This window comes from Pygocentrus nattereri, chromosome 3 (genome assembly GCF_015220715.1).
Source record: "Pygocentrus nattereri isolate fPygNat1 chromosome 3, fPygNat1.pri, whole genome shotgun sequence".
NCBI classification, from domain to species: Eukaryota; Metazoa; Chordata; class Actinopteri; order Characiformes; family Serrasalmidae; genus Pygocentrus; species Pygocentrus nattereri.
In genome coordinates, this window is record NC_051213.1 from 13,039,758 (window position 1) to 13,064,554 (window position 24,797).

The 24,797-nt window shown below is 39.0% G+C and overlaps 1 protein-coding gene across 3 annotated transcripts in view; it reads left to right on the forward strand.

The window, feature by feature from the left end:
• pard3aa (par-3 family cell polarity regulator alpha, a) overlaps positions 1 to 24,797 on the forward strand; it is a 521,056-nt gene that overhangs the window by 299,107 nt on the left and 197,152 nt on the right. For all 3 annotated transcript variants that reach the window (XM_037537061.1, XM_017704401.2, XM_017704387.2), the window contains 2 exons: positions 3,115 to 3,271; positions 18,367 to 18,553. In XM_037537061.1, the coding sequence (XP_037392958.1) occupies positions 3,115 to 3,271; positions 18,367 to 18,553 (344 nt within the window). The remainder of the gene's footprint in view (positions 1 to 3,114; positions 3,272 to 18,366; positions 18,554 to 24,797) is intronic.

The window sequence follows — 24,797 nt, forward strand, 5'->3', positions numbered from 1 at the left end:
CACATTGGTACTGAAAAAAGCAATGAAAACTTACTAAAGTTACTATAAGCATTTATAGCAGGCGTCTTTAATTAAAACTCGGTAAGATCCAGTTAGAGAAAATTTCCTCAAGCAAAGATCCAGAATATCATAGTCTAACTTGCATCATAATTCAGTGCCATGTACTGTATACTGAAGTAGCCTAGTAGTTATATCAACATCTTATGTAGTCAACAACTGAATGTCAAATCAGATAAAGTGCATTTCAGTAATATTTCAACATTTATTGTCAGTTTTCTCTATTTAGAGCAAACAATTTGAAATAACTTCCCTCTGACTCACTTTCTTCTCCAACTGTTGTTTCTCACCTCCTCCCTCCCCTGTGTGTGACACTCACTCAAGATCTGATTGGCTCTGAGTAGCATCATGTGTAATATATACAACGCATGAAATTGGTCTGTGAGTCTCCCAGGCCGCTAAAACCATACCATAAAGACTAGAAATTGTATGGCTATTGAAATAGGACCTCCCCGTTGAAATTAAAGAATTATCCACAGTTTATCGGTTATAGGTGCAGGTCCGCATAAGACAGCACCTGGGTCCTGGGGGATCTCTGAAGCTGAATTCATAGTTTCATAGTTTCAAGTTCATAGTTTCAAGTTTGAATATATTAATTCAAATTGTAATATATTAAAGATACACAAAATATAGAGAAAATATGCACACGATATAGAGACAATATACATTTTAAAGTGATTTAAATGACTGTGTTATTGTTATTTAAAGTGACTTAGTGTTAAGATTTTATTGTCCATAGCAGAGATGATATGATACAATAATAATAATTCTGACAAAGTAACTGAGTGAAATGGTAACTGGGGAAGAGACCCACAGCTTCACAGTTTGTTCAGAAGCCTGTTCATTAACCAGGTTGTTCTAGCCTGTATATTACGAAATCTCCTGCCTGATGGCAGGATGGTGAACAGGCAGTGTGCTGGGTGACTGCTGTCTGATCGGATCTTTTTGATCTTTCGGAGGCAGTGGGATTGGTCGATGTCCTGTAAGGCTGGTAGTTTGTCGCCTATGATAGCTTCTGCTGTCCTCACCACTCCTCTAAGGGCCTTACGGTCACAGGCAGTGCAGCTGCTGTCACAGACAGTGATGCAGCCTGTGAGAATGCTCTCTATGGTGCATCTGTAGAGGTTGGTTAGGATCTGAGGATGCAGACCACACTTCCAGAGCCTGAGGAATTCCTGCTGTGAGTGGATCTGCTGGACGGTTATTTAAGTCTACCAAGCTATTGTATGCCGCATGTGTCATATTGTCAGAAAGCTTAACTTCTCTCTTCTCTTTATTTTTTAGACACGTCAGGTCTTGAACGTGCTGTCAACATTCCATCTTTAAGGGTTAATTATGTTCGATTTATAAATGGTTATGTAATCAGTACATACTTGTGGATGATGGGGATGCATCTTTGCCAAACGAGTCACAAAAATTTTAATGCCACTCAGGATTCCGCACAGCTTGAAGTTCACAGTTTTGTAGTCATCCCCTTGAGTGAATTTGAGGATTCAAGGGTCTGATAGAAACTTCTCTCAGCCCTTTTAAGAATATGAATACCATTCAGCCCTGTGGCAGTAATTCCCCTGTGGGAAAGTGTGGAGGAGAAATCCAGGAGCGTTTTTGTTTCCTGGAACTCGAATGAAGAGAGTGATCCTCCGTTAACTTTTCTAGGCTGATCTGCTTCCACAGGATGTTTTCATCATCTTTAAGTAGTGATGTGCAGCTCTAGTGAAGCTGACAGCCAATAAGAGTGGGCCCTTTTTCTCACCATGAGACTTCACACACATCACTGCTGGGATTTCACATGTGTTTCCATAGAGGCTATTAAATATCATTAGCAGGTGCTTCTCTGCATTCCTCTTTCCGCTGGCCTCACAGGGGGGATTCTCCTGCATTGAGTGAAGCTGGCAGTGTTCTTTCCTTCTCCGTTTCACACTAGAGTGGCATCTACTCAACCCAGTTGACTCCCGCCCATTCCCTCTTCCCACTGCTCTTGGCCAATTATTGAAGTTATGGAGCCTGTTCAGTTTACATCACTGCCCAGTGTCAGTTCAGAGTCCCTTCATTCATAACCAGTATATTACATGCTGAAGAGAAATGTCACATGGAAGCTACTTCAAAGATACTTCAAATTTGACATTTAGATTTCATTGAGGTTCCGTGATTTCAAAATACTTACAGTATAATTATACAGTGTCATGATCATCTTCACTTTCTCCTGCCATAAGAAAGGATTTTTCATGGCAGAATTCAAACCTCTTCTGGCATTCAATGCCCCATTGAAGGCAATTGTCACTGTAATGTTCAGAATGGATTTGGAGAGTCACTCTTTCTTCCCCATTAGTGTAAAGTGATGGACCCCTTTCCTTGTCACATTTGTAAAGCCTGTGCTGAAGACTGACAAAATGAAAGTGTCCAGTTTGTGTTCGGATCATTAATGCAATACATCGACCCCATAGCAAATGTCAGTCTCTTTAGCAAGGCCTGACATGCAAGGAACTGCTGTTGGAAATCTATGTTGTCTTCTTTGGGATATAATGTTACAACAAAAAGGTCTAAAATACTGGTTCTGTTTAATGCAGTTCTGGGTTGTCGCTGATGTTGAAATCTAACTTGATGGGCATTTTTTGTATATTATGTGTATTTGTGAGCTACCTCTTAGAAGTCAATAATTATTATTGTCATTTTCCAGTGTTATTTAAATATAACTTCATTGTTACATATGTAATTATATCAACATTCTGTATCCACAGGACTTCCAACATTTTTCTGTTTGTTTCTATGTGCTGTTAATTGAATATATAAAATCTGCATATTTATCAGAATTTCACTGTTTGTTTTAAGTTATGAATGAGAAAAAATTTTAATGAAATGTATTTATTACTGATAACTGACATCATAGGGCTAAAATAATTCCAATAAAGTATATTTTGGACAGTTCAGATTTCAATGTTGGCCATTTTATTCTGGACTTTCCCTTGTTCCTAAAAGAAGCTGGAAAAAAAAAACCTCAATATATGTACCTGTGTGGTTCTGTTATTTATTTTGCTGACATGGTGTTTCCTCTCACAGGAGGACGCTCCAGAAAACCCCTCAGCATCAGACGTGCCACTGGGTCGACCTCGCGAGGAGCTGGAGCGGCGTATCTCACACTCACTCTACCCTGGAGCCATAGAGGGTCTGGATGACACCCTGAGCCCCCGACTCAGCATCACTGGCAGAATGATGGGTGAGGAAATACACACATGGATATACACCAAAACAATGGGAACACAAAGCGTTTTATGATTATTTTTAAATACAAAATATCGTGTTCTTACTCAGTTTGGGAAAACTGTTAGAACATATTTAGACAAACTTGAACAAAATTGAAAACTCTAACACTTTCCATCTTGTTTTGATGTAAGCACTCATCAGCACTCAGATTTTCCAGATGTTTCAACCATCTTTGCGGTCAAAAGAGTTGCAATTTGTGCTTTAATAATAGTTTACAAAAGAAAACCATCAACCATTATTTAGACAAAACCGGCTTTCTTTTCATAGGAAGACACCTTAATGAGCACAAAGCTGAATGTTAAAGCTAAATATACCTAAAATAGTAGTGAATAGTCATTTTATGTTAACAGAAACATTGCAGGTATTAGTTTCTCACTTAGTAACAGTGAAAATCAGATTATCTTTAACTTCACATCACAAACATACATGTGTATGCACACGCCAACTTCAGTAGCTCTAGTGATTTCCTGTGCTTCCCATGCATTTTTGTTTGCACAGTTATGAGCTTTCACTACATAAACTCCAACATACTATCTATAGCAAGTATGCACACTATGGCTATGTTGCATGGCTGTATAGACATACATTGCACCAAAGCAAACCATCCCTCCATGGCTCTGTGGTTCTGTAATTAAGGCTTAATGTCATTCTCACTCACAGACTCTATTCTGTCTGATCCTGCATGATTTCTCACAGGTATTTCCCCACAAACTCAACAGCTTTTTTTCTTCCCATTGCACAATTGGAATTGGCAGTTCATTTCTTTTGCTGTCGTAGCTGCCAATTCTCAGTGGACCGTTCCGCCACACCACTGCAACTTTGAACAACGTGCTTGAGGAGTACGCTCTGCTTCCCTCTCCTCCTCGCTCTGTAGTTGCTTCCCTCCATCCTCCTCGAGCTGGTCCTGTTCATGCAGATATGTCTCTCTCCCACTCTCTCCTCTGTCTCTCCCTCTCCTGCTCTCATGCACACACTGTCTGTTCACTCTGCCCTACTTGCCACGATTGCCTCCCCCAGCAGACTCTGACACAGTCTTTCAGAAAAGCCTGCATGATCATAAATATCTCCAGAGCCATCATGAAAGAGTTTCTGAAACTGCAGCACTTCAAGGGCTTGAGCACTCAACTCCAGCAGCACATACAGGACAGATGAGCAACGTGGAGAAGTCACAGAAAAGTTTGGCATGGGGAATATGGGGGACGTCACTATCGGCAGGTTTGACAAATTGTCATATTTTCTGTCTTCTGGTTTATATTAAAAATATATCGAAGTGCTGCTCTTCTGTTTGCCATTTTTTCACTTGTCACTAGTTTATTTTTGTTAGGTAAACACATTTCAAAAGTTGGCACACCGATATGAATGATAAGCCATCATTACATAAGCCATTTCTGTCACTCTAAATGACACCGTAGATGCTGTATGACCTCCCATCTAACAGAACGGCAGGCCACACAGTGATGTATGGCCTGTGTCTGGAGCGCCAGGAAGGTGCTTGTGAAAAAAAGCAGCAAGGTGAAGAACTGACTGACAGCACGCGCTGAATCTTGTCAGAAAGAGAGTCTTCAGCAGACACAACTCATTTCACCGAATCCGCCAAATATATCACCTGTCACTCAAAAGTAAGGACATGCAAGGGTCTGAGTTTGCAAGGTTAGCCAGATAGTGTCCTTCTGTGTAGCCTCATTGATAAATGACAGGGAAGAACCCTCTAGTCTGGTCATTAGACTGACCTTTATGCTGTATTTGACCTTTGTTGTTTTCATTAATATATAGCTCATTTGTTATTAAAGTTACACAATATAAATTTAATAATAAAATTAATATCCAGAATATCTCATGTTTGAAGAGTGGTGGTCAGATTTTTATCTTACAATGAATAGATAATTATAGTTTATTATTTAAAATTGTATAACCTTTTGGTTTCCCCTAGAAAAGGTAGACTATAAAATATTGAATAAAATGTATTTATACCTTCTAATATGTATTTCAGTCTCTTACTAAACAAAAGTAGTTATTAATATGGCTATGAATATAAGTGATTTCAAACTTTTGAACATTTATGTTACATAAACTAAGAATACAAAAAAATAAATAAATACAAATGAAGTCACTTTCTTCTTGTTAATGCTGAACAAATTGAATGCTGTCACCCAGTAAGGGGTAAAAAAATAGCCTCTCTTTTCTGCCTAACAGAACAGGGCACCCTGAGAATTTGACTAACTTTATATGTCAGCGTAATTCACTTCCTTCACTCAAAGCAATTTCCTAAGTTTGGATTAAAGGACCGCTGCCTTTCAGAGCTGTTGATGTAGGGAGTGAAATGCCTCCAAGCCTAAAATGGGAGAAAAAAGGTTATGCCCATTAAAATGTTAAGAAATCTCACATTGTGGTGCACTGCTGCAAGCTAGAACAGGTAGAAGTGTTAAGAATACAGAAGTGATTGATGGATGGCAGATGCCCACTCAGGCTCAAAATTTATTCACAGTTTTCTGATTCATAGCAAAATACACCGGAAAAGAGAGAAGAAAATGGAGCAGTGGTGTTAGCTAAAGTTAAGCAAGGTATTAGAATGTAATGGGTGGTATGAAATTGCTTTGTATGTGAATGCTCTGTAGGCCAGTATAGCAGAGCAGCCAAATGGCATTTTACATGACATAGGAAAGGATTTTAAATAAACATGAATATGAGCTGGCAGGATTTGCTATGATTTCCTATGAAGATTCTCTGAGAATTCAGTAGCTTAGTCAACACAGAACATGCGATGGGTCATGTCGATGCTGACTTATCAAGAATACAGAGAGATTTAGTATTTCAAAACTTAGAAACTTTCAGTAAATATTTTAAAATACAAAATTATTATTTTCCTCTAATCTTTAATCACAATGATTGTTGGTTCCATTACTGTGCACCAAAAGGTGGTAAAATCATATAAAACTCATATAAAACAATAATAAAATGGTTATAATATTGGTTTATACACCACTCTTAAACATGATCGAGCAAAAAACAAGACCCTCCTTGATAATGTTTCACTAGCAAATATCTCACGAAAGCACAGAAGCTAAATATATAATGATATATAAAAAATATATAATTCATGCTGACATTAAGGGACACACATTTTGACAAATGATCTAATGAGCATGGTCTTTTGCCCACCATAAATGTGTTAGGTGTCTGAAATTTGCTTCTTAGTTTTGAGCTGTAGCTATGTAGATAATATAGCTAACAAGCAGTGGAAGCTTATACTCTGATTAGGATCATGCAGTTTGCAAGCCTGATTCATCGATCTGGAGCAGACTTCTGGACATCTGTCAAATAACTCTTTAAACCTGAATTTTGTTCCTACTTTCGTCCATTTTTATAGATTTTATATGTCATCCTGCATCAAAAACTACATAAACAAGTCTATATGAAATCACTTAACAACTCAATGTGGCTTAAGGCTAGTCTATGATGGTATAGGCAGACTGTTTACTCAATGCTAATTGCCATTAACTAAGTTTCATGTACTTTTTAGCTTTATTAGCCTCGTAGCTCTAGTGCAAAACTAAGAAGCAGTATTCAGATGGCGAACATATATTGCCTGATTAATTACATTTAGGATGAGGGGCAAATATATATTTATATTATATTAGATTTTTTACCAATGTTTGTTTAAAAAAAAAAAAGCTTGTTGTTGAATGACATAAATGCTATTATGTGGAAGTTGTCACAGTTAGAGTGCTACTGGTTGCTGAAGCAGCTCAATATTGATCTACATTTTCCATCCGAAGGACATTACGTTCTGTTTACAGAAAAGGGGGGGAAAAATGAGGAAAACATGGCCATCAGTGAGGTAAAGCAGTCAGAGTGATGGAGGGATGGGCTAGTTAATCTAGCTACACGCTACCATCTCATCGATTGCCACGCAGCATCTGGCTCAGATTGATAGGCCGAGGTGTTTGACGACTGTTAGAGGGATGTGCCGCTGTCTGTGCAAGTGTGTATGTATGAGGCCCACATGCGTACGTGCGCACACACATGCAGAGGAGTGATTTTTCTAACTGTCTGCCACCACTACATCAACCTGTGACTTTGTCAGCTGCTGCTTCCCCCTGCTGCAGCACTGACGCCATACTAAACACTGACACCAAATCTAGTCACACTGGGTTAAAAGAAGCTTCTCTTTCACAGCCTCTCTTCTTCCTCTTTTTCTCTCACTGCTTGTTTTTTTCTATCTCTTTCTTTGTTTTTTTGAAAAAAATAACAATCGCTCATTAAAAAAAATACATGTAGAAATATAAATAGTGATAGATCTATTACATGCAGCAATACAAAAAGAATGAATTAAACAAGGCACTTTACCAGGTCATTAATCGTTAACAATAAAAGAAAGAGTTGTTTGGATATCTTTTTTGGGTGTATTCCAACTCAGTGTCTTTCTAATCTATTGCATTCTTCCGTACTTTCTCTGTACCTTTTCTCTCACAGGCCCTGAAATTAAATGGGTTAGGTGTCATTATCTCTCGCTCTCTTGCTCTCTCTCTCTCTCGCTCTTTTGTTCTCGCTCCCTCGCTCCCTCGCTCCCTCCCGTTTTTATTTTTTGGCATAATTAAGTCATTCTGAATGGTTTGAAATGCTCCATTCTGGAGAGTTGTCTAGTTAGAATTGTACACAGTGGAGATGATGGGAACAAGACGTCAGAGGCATTTAACACCTCTCAAAGCCGCATCACAGAAGATTGTTGCACAAAATAGTAATGAATATACTGTCTGATGTCTGTCAACAGGGAGGTATATCCAGAACGTTGTAAGGCAGAATAGTCCCCCCCCCCCCCCCCCCCAAGTTTTGGCACTATTTTAATATTATTACCATTACATATAAAAATGTAAGACACAAAGATTCACTAGTGGCTTTGTGTTGTATAACTATATTTGCATTGTATACATCAACACCCCTAGTTTTGTTTCTATCACCACCACTGTAAAGAAGATTCATTAATTTTCTCTACAGTTAAATCATTTCACATCAAACCACTCCAAATGTCTATTTAAATCTCAATGACTGAATCATGCAGAGATTAAAGTAAATCAATGGAATTTCCCTTTAAGCACGTTGCCATCGGCCCTCTTTCTTTGAGAGAAGTGCAGTGTGTGTGAGAAGTGGACAGTCTTTTGCGTCATCACATCTCTTCTCTGTGGTAAGGGAGCATTAGTGAGTTCCCAGACTGTGCTTGGAGCCTGGCCTTAATTGAAAAGTCCAACTAGAAGCAGGAAATCACGCTGTGTCGCAAATTGAAGGTCCCACTGAATGCTTCTGGACCTGCTGTTCAGCAGAGTGGCCTGGGTTTGAACAAAATAAATATACAATAAATAAACATGGGGTAGTGAGTTTAGGTGGAAGGGTCATTAGGGTGAAAAGGGGGATGCTGAGACTTCACCTCGCCATGGTGTGGAGGGTGCAGGCAGCAGCCGTTGCTCAGGGGAGCAGCAAATGAGGATAATGAGAACAGCAGTGGATCTTAGCCCCACTCTGTAGAGAAAAGCTGGCTAAGGGAGTCAGACACAGGCCACCTCTGTGGTTGCTGACCCTCTAGTGCTTATGCATGGACAATATGAACTCATCTGAACCTGTCAAATGTAAATAATTTATGGTTTCTGGACAAGAATGATGTTGATGTTATGGAATACCAAAATTAATAAACTATTAGACACTACTACTACTACTACTACTACTACTAATAATAATAATAATAATAATTATTATTATTATTATTATTATTATTATAAAAGTAGAAGAAGAGGAAGAATTTTTATTGACTTCATATATATGTTTTGAGAGGATGGGACTGATTGTGGTTCACAGTCTGTGGCCAGTTTTTGAACTTACCCCTGAAAATATGATGATGCAAAATCAATAGAATAAAATACAGTTCTTGCTCTAAAATCAGATATACAGATATATATGGAGGCATATCCATAGCCATTTACCTGCACTTAATGATCAAATTGTGTTTTGTTGATTTTCTAAGTGAAAATTAGTTAAGACATCCTCTACAGAGAACACACTTCTGCACATTTTAATGCACACTTATTTACCAACCTTAACATATCAGATCAAACATGAAATGTAGCCTGTGCAAAAGTTACTGCAGATTTTTTTTATTTTACACTATGTTTAATTGAGATTTAAATTAATTGTTAAGTTATTAAAATACTATTGTTTTGTCCAAATAGTTTTTGATCCTTATAACATTTTGAGCCTAACAACATCCTGTAACCATAGTAGAATCGCTAAAACGCACTGCTTCGTTTTTGTTTTTGTTTTGTGTATATATATATATATATATATATATATATATATATATATATATATATATAATTCAGTATTCACGCCGGTACCTTATGAAAGAAAGAGAAAGGCAGAACAAGAGAAAGATGGGAAGAGGGGCAGGCATTCAGCAACAGAGACGGACAGGCCTTGAGATGGAAGAGAGAGCATTTCCATTATCACTGTGTGATGCATCTAAATGTGCACACACATTTGTGAGAAGTCATCAAGTTCCTTGGGTATAATGAAGTGCACAGGGGGTGATGAGTAATATGTGTGCAATGTGAACCATCACTGCTTAGTGAAACACTCAAGCATAGGTATTTGCTATTGCCATTAGAATGCTAATTAAAAAGTTTGAGATTGCTTAAATGACATTCTGCTTATGATCTTTTAAAGGAATGACCTGTGCATTATGTGGCTACATCTGCCTAGTCTATTCTCCATGTGCTTAAAATATGGGTTTTTTTTCTTCTTCAGAAAAATTCAGGAAGTAAAGAGGAAAAGTATTTAACTAAATTAAGTTGAACAATTCTACAATTGCAAACACTAAAAAGCTCAAGGGAGGTCGTTCTGCTTTAGTCTTTTATGTCTCGTGAACACCATTTGTGTCTTTTTGTCCAATATTTAGAGACCATGCAGATTTCCCATGAGGAAAAAAATATTTTGAGTTGTATTGTGGGATTGTACCATAAATCCTTGAGCCATTATTTTCCCCAGCTACATTAAGTCATTATGGGACGTTCGTGACCTAAGCTAAGCTGATGTAGGCTATTGGTGTCTGTTCATTGCTGGTCCATGGGAACTTGTGATTAATTCCACATGTTGGCCATTTTTTTCTTCTCCTCTTCGATCATTTAACTTGACATAATATGTAAAATTGTATTTTGTCTAAAACTTTGAGGGAAAGAAAATCGACATGCCTGAACTAAGCTTATTAAATAAACCCAGTGACCCAACAGGCTATGTTGCATTAGTGGGAGGTGACTTTAAGCAAGCTGGAAAGTGACCATGTGCACCATTCTAAATGATTTATCCTCTCAGCAGCATTTCTTTCCCATGATTAGCCACTAAACGGATGGGTCTTATATCCATGGCAGCATGGATTAGCTAATGATCTTTGATCAATAGTCTTGGCTGTCATCAGAGGCTGTAGTGGAGTGTCCTCTAAGAGCACAGAAAGCAAGGAGCGCTAATGGTCTGACCCTGCGCCCTGTAATTCAGTGATCCTGATGCAGGAAGTGGAATCCTCTGTGTTAGAGTGGTGCCTCCTTGCACCTTTAGAGATCTTTTACCATCATGCTGACCGACCCATGTCTTCCCTCATCATTTGGTGTTAAGCATTAAATTGGACCGCTGACCTGTGTTGTTAGACTGTTTCTCCCTTTATTGTGGTACTAGACAAATGTTAATAGTCATGTGTGTCAGAGTTGTTTAATGTAGTTTAAGATAATGTGCTTTTATGTTGCATTTTATCAGATGTTGGATTGTGTGCCTTTTTTTAGTTTCAGATTCTTTTTTGGTTTCTTATATCACTATGATTTTGAAGGTCAGATAACAGTCAACTGAGAATTTGGGAGCAATACACTAATCAGGAAATTCATTAGGAAAAGCCTACACATTATTCAAAGACATTTTGATGAACTGTAGCCCAAATATTAAAAATATATACCCAAAGTATTAGTAAATAAACATAAAGCTGAGTATTAATAAACAGTTATTTTTGCAATAAGACAGCAAAACTGTTTAGCTGGCTGATTGATGTACACAGTGAGAAGCAAAACTATTGACACAATGAGGTGAAATTGGTTACTTTTGTAAATAAAATGTGCATTCCAGATCAAAAGATAAGTTGGGGAGAATGGCTTAATTTATTTATCTATAAATATTTTTCTGGCCTGTTTTTCAGACAACATAAACTGTATTGGGAAAAAAATGTGGTATTGCTCCATTTTAAGTTGATCTTAAGTATTGGGACAAATAAATTTAAAGCAAAATAAATTTGTGTAAAATTAGTTTTTGATCCAAAACCAATTACATGCAATATATTCTTCAAATCTGGCACCAAACTCTTGATAACTTCATTTGGAATGCTCTGCCAAGTTTCAATGTCAGCTTCTTTCAGTTGGTGCTGGTTCTGGGGGTCATTCTGACGGCATGCTGGGTTTAACTCTGAGATGGAGTTGATTAGTGTGTCTTTTCTTTCTGATGAACTCCTTGGCTAAATGCTCTTTAGGTAATTGTCTTGGACCATAATGAGCTTCTACCCAGTGAGTTTGGAGTTATTTGCATGGGCATGAGAATACCTGATGTTACACTTCAGAATTCGTTTTGCTACTACATGACCTGTTACGTCATCAGTGAAGACCAGCGAGCTAGTTCCAGAAGCAGCCATGCATGGCCAACTCATGACACTGACTCACCCATACTTAACAGATGAAGTGGTATGCTTGAGATCATTTACAGTCCCCCTCCTTTCTCCACAATTGTCTCTTCCCATCACTTTTATGAAGATTAATCTATACCTTCTTCATCCATAAAGCTTGAATTGTGCCAGAGCTCTGCTGCTTCGTCTTTGTCCTTCTTTGCAAAGTGTAGCCTGGCTCTTCTGTTCTTGGTGCTGTATCTTGAAGTGTAGCTTCTATACTCCGTTTGAGATCTGCTGAAAATGATGAATGCTGATACTTTCACTCCTGCTCTCTCAATTCTTTTATTTCTTAATGTTTTATTTCTTTTTAGCCCTGGCAACCTTCTTGTTATCTGCTGCTATGGTCTTTGGAAAGGATGACTTCATTGTCACTTACGCCTCCAGCACTTTCTTTCTTTTTCAAAATATTCCATATTAATGTTTTTTGAAATGCACAGTTGTTCTGCAATGGTAATGACTGATATTTGCCTTAAGCTCATGTTCAGAATTATTACCTTCTTCCATAAATGTCAGTTTTCTAGTTTTCAAGATCCTTAATGCAAACTCCAGTGACTATTATTAATTCTTCATTCGTTCACATGTTTTTACCTAAGCACACGGAATTACCCGTCATTCATTTGTCCCAGTATTTAATGTCAGCTGAAATAGTCATCCTTCACAAAACAAACAAACAGATAATTAAATGGTTTATATTGTATGAGCAACATGGTCTTGAAATAAAAGCTGCTGTTCTGTGCTTAACTTTTTTTATCTGGAATGCAAATGTTATGGATACATTTAAAAAGCTAACCTTTTTATCTCATTGTCCCAATATTGTTGCCTTCCACTGCGTATCAGAGTCTGAAGTGAATCTCATACATGGTGATGTTGGAAGTTTGACCTGTATGTATTTATGCTTCAAAGCTTCCAGCATTGCATTTTCCATGTATGATCAGCACTTCAAAGCTGCTCCCTGATGCGTGTCCCAACACCCACGGACCATGACATTCCAGTCAGGACATGGAAGAAGTTTCTCTGTTTCTCTCTCTCCGTTGCTTATTTATCTGAGCACCAGTGAGGACGCACAAGATGGCGTCAGTGGCAGTTGGATGGTTGCCTTAGCGCTGTGGTGCCTGGGTCTGTCTGCAGGCACCAGGAGCGTGTGTTTGTTGTTGCGGGGGTGACTGTGCAAGGGGTCGTTTGATTCCAGCGTGACAGGAAGCAGCAGTAGAGCATTGGGCCATCCACACATGCCGAGGAGAATGGAGTCAACAAAAGCATCAGTTACAAACACAAACAGCTCCTTCATGAGACGCAACGGTCCAGGGGAAAGATGTGCGTAATGCCTTCGCTTTCCAGCCCCATCTGACCCAAGTCAGATGCCCTCAGGATAAACGCGTGATGTTAGATTTTGGAAATCTTATATTCTTCAACAAAAACACAAGCTGTTTGGCAAGAAGAACCTTTTGTGGAGCTGCATTGGGATGTTGAGAGCAAGCAAATTTAAGTTTGTTTTGCACTCCCTGTTGATTTCAAGCTGTGTGCAGCAGTCTTCATAGTGTACGTTCATGTTCTAAAAGACAGAAAAGAAACTCAGCAAGAAAAGTCCATTTTAAATAGATAACAATTTGCTATGCAGTGTCATTAGAAAAGTAAGAATGTCTTCTTGAAATTACTTTACGACTTGATATGCACTATATTGCCAAAAGTATTTGCTCGTCTGCCTTCACACACAGTCTCTGCTTGCAGTGTCTGCTCTAATTCATCCCAAAGGTGTTCTAACGGGTTGAGGTCAGGACTGTACAGGCCAAGTCAAGTTTTTCCACTCCAAACTCACTGATTCAGGCCTTGATGGACCTTGCTTTGTGCACTGGTGTGCATTCTCCTGTGCCATTCTCCTGGCAACTGCCAAAACCAAATTCGTCCATCAGATTGCCAGATGGAGAAGCGTGATTTGTCACTCTAGAGAACACATCTCCACTGCTGTAGAGTCCAGTGGCGGCACTGTACACCACTGCATTCGATGCCTTGCATTGTGCTTGGTGATGTAAGGATGCAGCTGCTCAGCCATGGAAACCCATTGCATGAAGCTCTCTTTGCACTGTTCATGAGCTAATCTAAAGGCCACGTGAAGTTTGGAGGTCTGTAGTGAGTGACTCTGCAGCAAGTTGGCGATCTCTGTGCACTGTGCACCTCAACATCCGCTGACTCTGCTCATTTTATGTTGCCTACCTCTTCGTGGCTGAGTTGCTGTCGTTCCCAATCGCTTACACTTTGTTAAAATACCACTGACAGTTGACTGTGGAATATTTAGTAACGAGGAAATTTCATGACTGGACTTATTGCACAGGTGGCATCATATCACGGTACCACACTGGAATTCACTGAGCTGAGAGCAACCCATTCTTTCACAGGTGTTTGTAGAAGCAGTCTGTAGGCTTAGGCACTTGGTTTTATACACCTGTGCCCATGAATGTGACTGGAACACCTGAATTCAATGATTTGGATGTGTGAGTGAATACCTTTGGCAATATAGTTTTGGTTGATGTCAGCTTGTCATGATGTAGGCTTGCTGTTTGAATTGGCTAACAGCCTTGTAGCTCCAGTGCTCATAAACAAAACTAACGGAGCAAACTTTGGACACCAAAAATGCCTTGGCTGATTAACTGTATTTGGAATGAAAGCAGTATGTTATGTCTGATTTCCTCAGATCAGCTCTTTTAATACTAATCATTCATTGGTTTTTGTGTAACGTAGTCATGGATTTTGCAGCAATAGTATCATTTTTTTGCAGTCAAATGCCCCCATTCAGCGCTGTCTGTACACTACACTTCCTTTAATGGGTAGAAAGTGAGAAATGCTTCCACCCACTTCTTCTCTCCACTTCCAGCACACTGCTTGCTCGCTCTTCTCTCTGGGCCTGTCTGGCTAATGGATCCAGACAAGGTGCAGAGGAGGTGTCAGAAGGATTTGTCAGTTGCTAACGTTCTTAAGGTCCTCTCCGAGAGAGAGCTTTTTCCTTCAGGATGCACCAGCTCAGCTGTTTGGTGTCCAAACTGCTGTGGCTAGTTGGGTAGCTGTGTTACTGCCTCAACCTCTGTGTTTATTGGTCATTAGAAACAAGCTTCTGAAGGCTACTGTTAGTAAGTAATGCTAAATGCTACCCTTGATCTTTAGAATGAGTACTTGGGTTTCCCTCTGAGCTGCCTTTTAATCTATTATGATGCTAAGGTTTCTTAGGTTGTACCTTCTTCATAAAATCCAGTCTATACAGACACATGCAAAAGTTTGTTTGCTGAATTTATTATTTCATGTTAATATTATATACACTGTGTTATTTTCACTTAGAAAATCATCAAAACATGCAGTTTGACCAGGGGTGTTCAAATATTTGAACACAGCAGTCACAATGGATGGGTTTAATTGTTCATCATATTCATGTGGGATTCAGCATGAGCGGTTCAATCTCAAAAGCATGCCAATTAACATGTTACAGTGGAATTGTGACTGCTGCAGCTTTATTCTTATTTTTCTCTATTCTCGTTAATTATTTTCACCTTTCAAAAGCATTAGAGTTGCCCTTGCTGTACATGTGTGCCTGCTGTTTAGCAGAGGTAAGCCGGATACCACTGAGCCATCTTCATGTGGAGAGCTAGGCATGCGAGTCAAGGTCTGTTGAATGAGATTGGCAACTGGGTAGAAGTGTAGGAGACCATGACTGCGTTCAGAAATGAAGCCAATTAAATTGTACGTTCTGCATGATAGAATGACCCTGTGCAGCCCTGCTACCACGTTTAAGTGTTTGTGACCATTCAGAAGTTTTCTTTTGCTTTTACCAGCTTTTGACTGTCTTTTCCATTTATAGTGACCTTTTGAAAACATCTGATAAATTCTCAGTCTTCTTTTCTTTGTTTTTCTCTCTCTTTATGTGTAGCTGTTACACACTGTGGAGTGCAGAAAGACACATGTTGGTTAACGTGTGGGCGAACGCCCATGCTAGGATGATGAAAGTTTAAGGACAAGTCTGTTTTCAGGCCCCATCATGTTTTCAATCTGGTTTTAAAGCAGGGCAGCTTTGATCTAGTGATGCAACTGTGCTGCAATTGGCAAAGGGCTCCTCACACACACCCAGCCTCTGGCCAGCCTCTGGGGCCACTCTAATCGATCAGCTGCCCTGAACCTCAGCACTCTCGGCCCTGCCTTCAACACCAGCTCCCTGAGAGACCTTCGAACAAACCTGTAGACAGGCGGCTCCTTCCCATTCCGTCAATCTCCGTTGATAAAATCAGACAATGTTGATAAAATCAAAGGAAAGTTCGCTCATATTTTCTTCATGAATATGGCCTTCAATTGCCAATTAGACCCTGAACCACCTCTTATGCTGTTCTCCACCTGCAGTGTATAGGCTGTTGAAGGTTTTTGAGCTAACCTGAGTCAGAAAAACAAGCCTTCGGTGGCTTGCATGCTGTCAAAAATGCTCCTGTTAAATTTCGGCTCAGGCTTGTGAAGTGTTGCTTTTCACCATGAAATAAGCTGGACATTTTGTCCTGCATGTCTTGCAAGCAGGTTTAATGATTTATTAATGAACGTCTGGAGCAGCTGAATGCTAATCACAGTGTTGTTAATTTCTCTGCCAATCTGATTAAGCTGAGCGAAAGTTAACGAACTTTTACTGATCAGAGCTGAGCTCCACTCAGTCCCTTAAGACAAGCGTTATTGAATTACCTTTCGCTGATGCTGGAGATCTTGAGTGTGTGAGGTGAGCAGCATTTAAGTGAGAGAGTGTGTGTGTGTGTGTGTGTGTGTGTGTGTGTGTGTGTGTGTGTGTGTACGTGTACACTTGGGTTTGTTTTTGCTATATTTATTCATCATCTTTATCTAATTTTATTTTATGTTTTTCTACAATTTGTGTTGTACTTCTTCATTCATCTTTTTTTCACTTTCATCTTCATTTTATTACTTTGTCATCTTTGTCTTGTTCATCTTCATATTTTGCACATCTTTATTTTATTCTTGCAAAATCCATCCATTCGTGAAAGTTCAGCGCTCTTAACTGCATGGTTACAAAAGTTAGCTCTCTCTGAGACCCCATCACAACCATTTTGTTTACTTTGCAATTTCAGTCTAATATGTAGGCAGTAATGGCATGAAGGTCAGCCCCTATATTCCTCATGTCCCCTTTGCCTGGAGCAAGCAGGTTGAAAGATTTGCATGGGTTATTAAAGGAAATAGTCGTAGATTGAAGGCATTGAGATGTGAAATGAAGACTCTGACCTTTCAGCTAGTAAATCAGCCACTTCTGCCTTCACTTTGAGCTTTAGTTTTGTTTTAAACTCAACTGAGACAGGAGTCTCGGGTAAAATCTGTCTGCAAGCACTCATTAAGAGATGCCATTTAAAGCAGCAGGTATCTTTGTGCTTTCCATTTGATACAGCAAAACATTAAACTCTAATTTATTTCCATTAAAGTAATTTTGTCACTCTTGGAGGCACTCTCAAATTGAATACGAGTTGTATTATCACTTGGAGGCCAGGGTAAATATATATTTTTTTCCCTCTGGTAGCAATTACATGCAATTGCACTTAAGCTAGTAAAATTGTAAAATGACACTGATAATGAAAACAAATGCACTCTGATTTATGTGCAGGGGAGCTCAAGGATTTCGTTTAAGGAAGAAAATCCATCATTGTAATTCTAAACCTGTGTATGTGTCGTGTTCTGTTTGGTAGAGTTTTGGATACTTATCTCTGAAAAAGGAAACTCTTTACTTAGGCCTGACTGAGATATAGTTTGTCTGATAATATTGTGTGATCTTGAGATCCTGTAAATTTGTCGATATTGGAAAATCCCATTAATTAAGCTCTGATATTTCGTAGCTTGTTTCGTATTGTAATGAACTACTGACATGATTGAAGCATTACGTTTTTAAAAAATGCATTACATTTATTACCAGTCATTATGGAGACTGCTAAACTGACAGTCATCACATGTGCATTTTGTTGCAGCAATGCAGGCAGGAATGCTAGATTTGAAGTGTAAGAAGTTCAGCAATTGAGAACTATCGTTTATATCAGTTCAAATGTTTCTCTTTTTTGGCTATGTTAAATTATATTAAACAATATTATTGATTAGTGAAATTCTTTGATTCCTTTAATACGGTCACAAAAAGTTTTGTATCACTCTTTCCTTACTTGTTATACCTGATCTTCTTCATCAGTGGAAAAGGAGCCCTCTCCTTGGAGCTGTTTCATAGCTCAGCCTGCCAAACATGTGCTTTTGCTGTTCTACTGTGTGTGTACAACACTGACGCTCACTGTAATCTCTCTCAGGTAACTACCAGCTGTCCCCCACTGTGAACATGCCTCAGGATGACACTGTCATTATCGAAGATGATAGGCCACCCGTACTTCCTTCCCACCTGTCTGACCAATCATCTTCCAGCTCCCATGATGACATGGGCTTTGTGACAGATGTGCCTGCCTCCTGGGCCAAAGATATTCAGAATCAAGATGAGTGGTAAGATGATGTTCTCAGTTGTTCTACTGTTGTGAAAAGTTATTGAGACATGGATACATATGGCTGCAACAAGACACCAAAAGAAATTCATTACATCAGTATTTATTTTAACCTAAAAGCACTACTCAGTGTTTCTACTAGGTTTTTTCAGCAAGTGGCAGGCCATAACCCCCCCCCCCCCCCACACACACACATCCCTGCACACCAAGACCAGATCAAGGCTTATCTTTCCAGTTCAGTTGCTAAAGATTAGGCTCAGGCCGTCAGTTTTACCTGTTTTATTCAGTACATTTTCTCGCAGTAAATTTGTAAACAAACAAGATGTACCATCCTTAACAGAACCTTGCCTTCGTGGGCTAGCATTAACACATTACAAAAAGCAAGTAGAAGATCTGCACAGAATAAAACAGATAAGCAGTTCATTTTGACCCACTTTGTTCATAGTTCCACCACTGAGTATCGCTTGGAGGCCAGGGTAAATATATATATTTTTTCCCTCTGGTAGCAATTACATGTAATTGCACTTAAGCTAGTAAAATTGTAAAATGACACTGATAATGAAAACAAATGCACTCTGATTTATGTGCAGGGGAGCTCAAGGATTTTTGTTTAAGGAAGCAAATCCATCATTGTAATTCTAAACCTCTAAACCATAGTTCCACCTTTTTAGTGGCAGGTATCTTTGAATGGTGACAGTGGCAAAGAAAAAGTGCAAAATTAATTGAAAAGTGCAAAATTAATAATTTATTGAATATTAATTAAGTTAATCCATGATAAAGGCAGTTCTTCATTACAGTCTTACAGATGCACTTATTTAGTTGTTTTTTGTGGTTATGTTTGTAATGAAATTCTAGTTGTGGTAGTGTGGTTTATTTAAGTGCATTATAGGCACACGAGTCAAATCTGACCCTTTAGATTAAGAAATTCTTCCTCTAAGTGAATAGAAGTGGTTGCCGTTTGTCTGCAAACTCTGACTGAATGGTGTGTACTCTGTAACTGAAAGGTCAAAGCAGTTATTCAGTTGAAACAAATGAATGTAGAGTATTAAATGTAGTTAATCAAATTGATAAGCCTCCCTTCCCCTGAGAAAACATGCATGACTTTCAGTTGACATCATACACTCCCACTCTCACTCTTGTTTCCAAATAAGGTTCTCTTAACACCTCTGATACCTGAGCCCTCTGTTTGTGTGTGTCTTGTGAGTGAGCTGCATGAACTCAGTGTGAACTCCTTATGTTAAGCTCAGCACTGATCCCTGGAGTGTTTGTTTTTGTATGTTTTCTCAACTGAAAAAGAAGCAAACAAACAAAAAAAGAACCTATTTTCAGAATAAACTTTTGTTACCTTAGTTTACATTAAGATTGTTTTTCTCTTTCTCTTGTAAAATTACAGTGTACAAATTTTAGGATTACTCCTGATAAAACTGCATTAATAGTAAAGGTGCATCACACTGGATTGTTTGCATCAGTCCAAAATCAGTTTTAAATGCTTTGAACAAATGAACTAGGATTTATTATAAAAAGTGAACTTGTTTAATCTCCTGCTCCTCTTTCACCACCTAATAACACGAGTGGTTTAGGAAGCATTTACAAGCTAACCATGGACACCAGTGATGGGCAAGGATGAAATATTTATAAACCACTGCTCAGGTACTCTTGATCATACATATACCCAGCGACAGCTGTCTATTCTGACCTTAAATTATTTTGATCAGACTTTGATAAGCAAATATTCCATATGTGCATGCTCTGTCCATAATATTTATACACAAAGCTAATAAAGTAAGCTAAAAGCGCTGATTCTAGCCACAGCAGCAAGACTTGGTGTGCTTGCATGCCAACTCGCTCTCCAGTCACTAATTTAGCTTAGAAAGCATGATATTGTAAAGATGAAGAATGAAGCAGAATTTGCTGCAGTAAACCCAAACAAAACTCTTTTTTTGAAATGAACACCACATGCAAGCTGCACTAAACAGCTGGGAGCTATGGTTCCTCAACAGCTAAACAGCAATGCTATTCTTATCCACAAAGTAACAAAGGCACCTTGGGGCGTTACTGCTTTGTTTATTGTTTTCTTAAGTGTTTGCATTTGTCTGTCCTGTATGTCCAGTTTGTCCATTGTTAAGTGTTAGAATCATTCTTCTTCTTATTATTATTATTATCATTACTATTATTGTTATTTCATCATTTCTCTTTACTTCTTCTGTTAGGTAGGTGAGGGGGTGGTGTTTGGAGGGGTGTTGGGTGGTTATCGTGCCACAGCACCTTATCTATATGATCATTAATAAATGATGAGTTGTGACATTAATAACAAAGTGAAAAAAAATACATACAGATATATACAACTTTTCTCATATATATATATATATATATATATATATATATATATATATATTCTAATTTATATATATATATATATATATATATATATATATATACACAATAAAACATTTAGGATGCATATGTGACCCTAAGTCCTGACATCTGTGTGTATGTGTATCTGTGTGTGTGTGTGAAGATACTGGTTGATGTATGTGCTGTATAACTGCTCCCAACTGTATAAACCTCTACTTGAAACTACACAAGGATATTAACTCAAGAAGCTTCATAGGCTCTGTCGTTCCACAGCCTGTTGTTTTATGGCTTGTGGCATGACAACTTGTCACAACGGGTATACGTTTAATTAGAGGCTGTTCTAAATCACAACAGCCCTGGGCTCAGAGCTCCGCCACAGAAACTCTTAATACATTAAAACCCTTCTGAGAAACTGCTGTTGCACCAGCAGAGATCTGCAGCATGATACAAATCCCTTTTGGTCAGCATGTGCTGAAGGAGGGATGAATTGAAATACAGCGGAGCAGTGATGTATTTATTGTACATTGTGTAGCGTGCCTCTGTAGGACATGCATGCAGCTGTTGGGGGGTAAAAGCAGGTGCAGCAGGACCAGCCTATGCTGCAGTGGCCTTGGACCAGCACCAGGATGCTGTTGCTTGGTCAAGGGTTCATTACTGTGACATTGGCAGGGACAGGATTATAGTCATAAAAGAGGTGTCATAGATAAAAGTGTTTTAGTTTATGTTCTCAAAAAACAGAACCTAGTATATGTACACAGGTCTCTGACCTGATGAATGTGTTTTCTGTAACACTGCTGCTCTGTATGTGTGTAAAGTTCATGTTTTGTTGCTGTTCTTCCTTTTTGAATGTTAAATAATAGATGTAGCTTGGGGTTGGGTTCAAGTGTGTATGTGTGTTTTGAGAGGGTGTAAGTCAGAGGCATGGACTCAAGTCACATGACTGAGTCACAAATTTTATGACTTGAAACTTGACTGAAAAAAAGAGAAAAAAAATAAACTTGGGAGCCAACACCAGTCTTGTCTTAAACACCAGTGACTCAGACTTCGGCTGGGCTTGAGCCTTAAGATTCATGAAAACAGGACGAGAAGTCTGGCTGCAGATGGCGTCTGCCTGTACTCTCTTCAGTTGGTTACTTTATTTACTTCATGTGAATGAATTCATTACCAGATGTAGACGTGCCAGAACTGCTCCAAATGTAAATATGATGTACAGTGTTATGATCAGATCTCTGTTATTGTGGTTTTCCTTGGCTTATTTTATTTCACAAGACAAATGAGACAAGCATGAGAATTCAAGTTTGCCTCCATAAGCTAGAAACCTGCGAAGCATCAACAGCATCAATAAACCCTCACCCTGGTCTTCTTCTCTACTGGAGAAACCTAAGTAGTTAACCTTAAGCAGTTTAAATAAGCACAAAATTTACTTGAGGCTGAAGTTGGCTTTTTATTTGCCTATTTGTTTGAATTAGCTAAACTCACTATGTGCAAGTGAAAGCAAACTTAGCTTGGCACTGAGTGGTTAGAAAGTCTACTTTGTGCCCTCTTGATAGTGCCATTTTCTTACTCTTATTTGCTTCTCTCCTTTTGTGGTGATTGCCGATCCCCAACGCTAATTCCACATGCTCATCAGCCAAAACAGTGCTGACAAGCAGCCAACTAGGACCAACAAACTGCAGACGACAGTCAACCATCGACATTTACAATTGAATACCGTTCACTGGCCGACAGCCAGCTTGGTGTTTCAGAGCCCTAAGTGTGTGTGTGAGAGAGTAAGAGGACAGATGTATTTATGTTTGAAAATATAAAACAGCAGGGCACTCAGTCCTATCATGCTCTAGAGGTGCTACAACATTGTACCCTGTCCCACCATACAGAGCACAGCCAGTTCTGTGGGACTACTTAGCATAAATATTATTCATGCTATTTCCCTCCAGTATTGGCAATTTCCCTCTGGGATCAATAAAGTTCTGTCTGTCTGTTTATCTATCTTTCTTTCCATCCATCCATCCATCCATGTTTTCCATCAGTTTTCTTATTGGTTTTGTTTGGGCACCATATCCATACATCATGAATTGAAGCATGATGAAAAATCATCAGTAAAAACACTAACATTCCTGCTCAGGCTGGTCAGTTGTAATTGGATGAGAGGAATTGGTTTGTCTTTGAAGATACCAACAGTATTCTTCATTGATGAGATCTTGTGCTTTACTGTTAACTCTCCCCTCAGAAGTGTCATGCTCTCTTATAGGATAAGTATACAGTGTGACGGGTATCTCTGCTGATCACAGTAATAATACTCTTCATCAAACGTCTATGGAAATTCGCTGAATCTCATTAATAATGAAACAGTTGACTCATTCATTAGTGAGAAAACACTTTGTATGATATTTAAAGCGCTGTGGAGTCTATTTATTTAACTGGGTATTATTGGTCTTCTTGTTTATTTGTTTGCCTTCCTTATTATATCTTTATTATATTCTTATTTATTTATCTGTTTATTTAGTTATTAGTTATACCCCTTGCTGTGTGTGTGTGTTTCTGTATAGCTAAAGGTAGCTGAATGATTGGCTCTTCCTGTAGCTGTGTTTAGCCTAAGGTACAGAGCACATTCTGTTTTTGGATTGGTCCCACAAGTTCAAACATAAGTTGGTCCGTGGTTGGCCAGTTTGCGTGTGTGTGTGTATGTGTGTGTGTGTGTGTGTGTGTGTGTGTGTGTGGGTGTATGTGAGAGCGTGAGTTTAATTTTGTAAGGCAGATTAAAGCGCAGACTCTTAAACTAAGTGACTGAGGTAATTTGTTTCTCTTCAATTTCAATCGTTTCATCTTTGTCTCTGGAGAAAGATTTTCTCAGCTCCCACCCCCACTGGCCCCTCACTGCTTATAAATGAGTGGCTTTTACTTTATGTGCTCTCGTTCGTGCAGTGTCAGAGGTTTGTCATCGTGGATTAGGGCCATAGCAAATTCCAACACACACACACAAACACACACACACACACACACACACACACATGCTGCTCAGTGCAAGTATAACAGTGCCTCAGGTCATTCTGAATTATTCATGTCTAAAAAGCCTAACCTGCATGCCTTCCAGTCTCTCTCTCGCTCCCCCTGTCTCTCTGTCTCTTTTAATCTCTCTGTCTCTCTCTCTCTCTGTCTCTCTCTCTCTCTGTCTCTCTCTCTCTCTCTCTCTCTCTCTCTGTCTCTCTCTCTCTCTGTTTCAAACTCTGTCCCTCACTCTCTCACATTCTCTCTCCATCTCTCTCTTTTTCAAACTCTCTGTCCCTCTCACTCTCTCACCCCCCTCCTTTTTTATTTCTCTCACTCTCTTCATCTGTCACTCTGTCCTTCTCTCTCTTTTAAACTCTGTTCCTCACTCTCTTCACTGTCATTCTCTGTCTCGTTTTCACATGCTCTGTCCCTCAGTTACTTTTTCTTTCACTCAGCCTAACCTGCAAACCATTCGATCTCTCTCTCTCTCGCTCTCTCTATCTCTTTCTCTTTCTCTCTCTCTCTCGCTCTCTCGCTCTCTCTTTATCTATCTCTCTCTCTTTCTTTCTCTCTTTCTCTCTCTCTCTCACTCTCTCTTTATCTCTCTCTCTCTCGCTCTCTCTCTCTATCTCTCTCTCGCTCTCTCTCTCTCTCTCTCTCTGCATGGGACCCATGCAATGATTGTTTTGTTCTTGTTTGTGTATACAGTTTGTACAGTCCTTGTGAGGTTGTAAACATGTAAACAATGATGCACACTACTTTAGGGCACTGTATGTGAAATCAGCCAGTCAACATTCATCTCTATAAGCATCACCGTCATCAACATGACTACTGCTTAAATCAGCTACTGCCGGCTACGAAGAATATGAAGCACAGACAAATAAGATGTAAACATGGAGAAA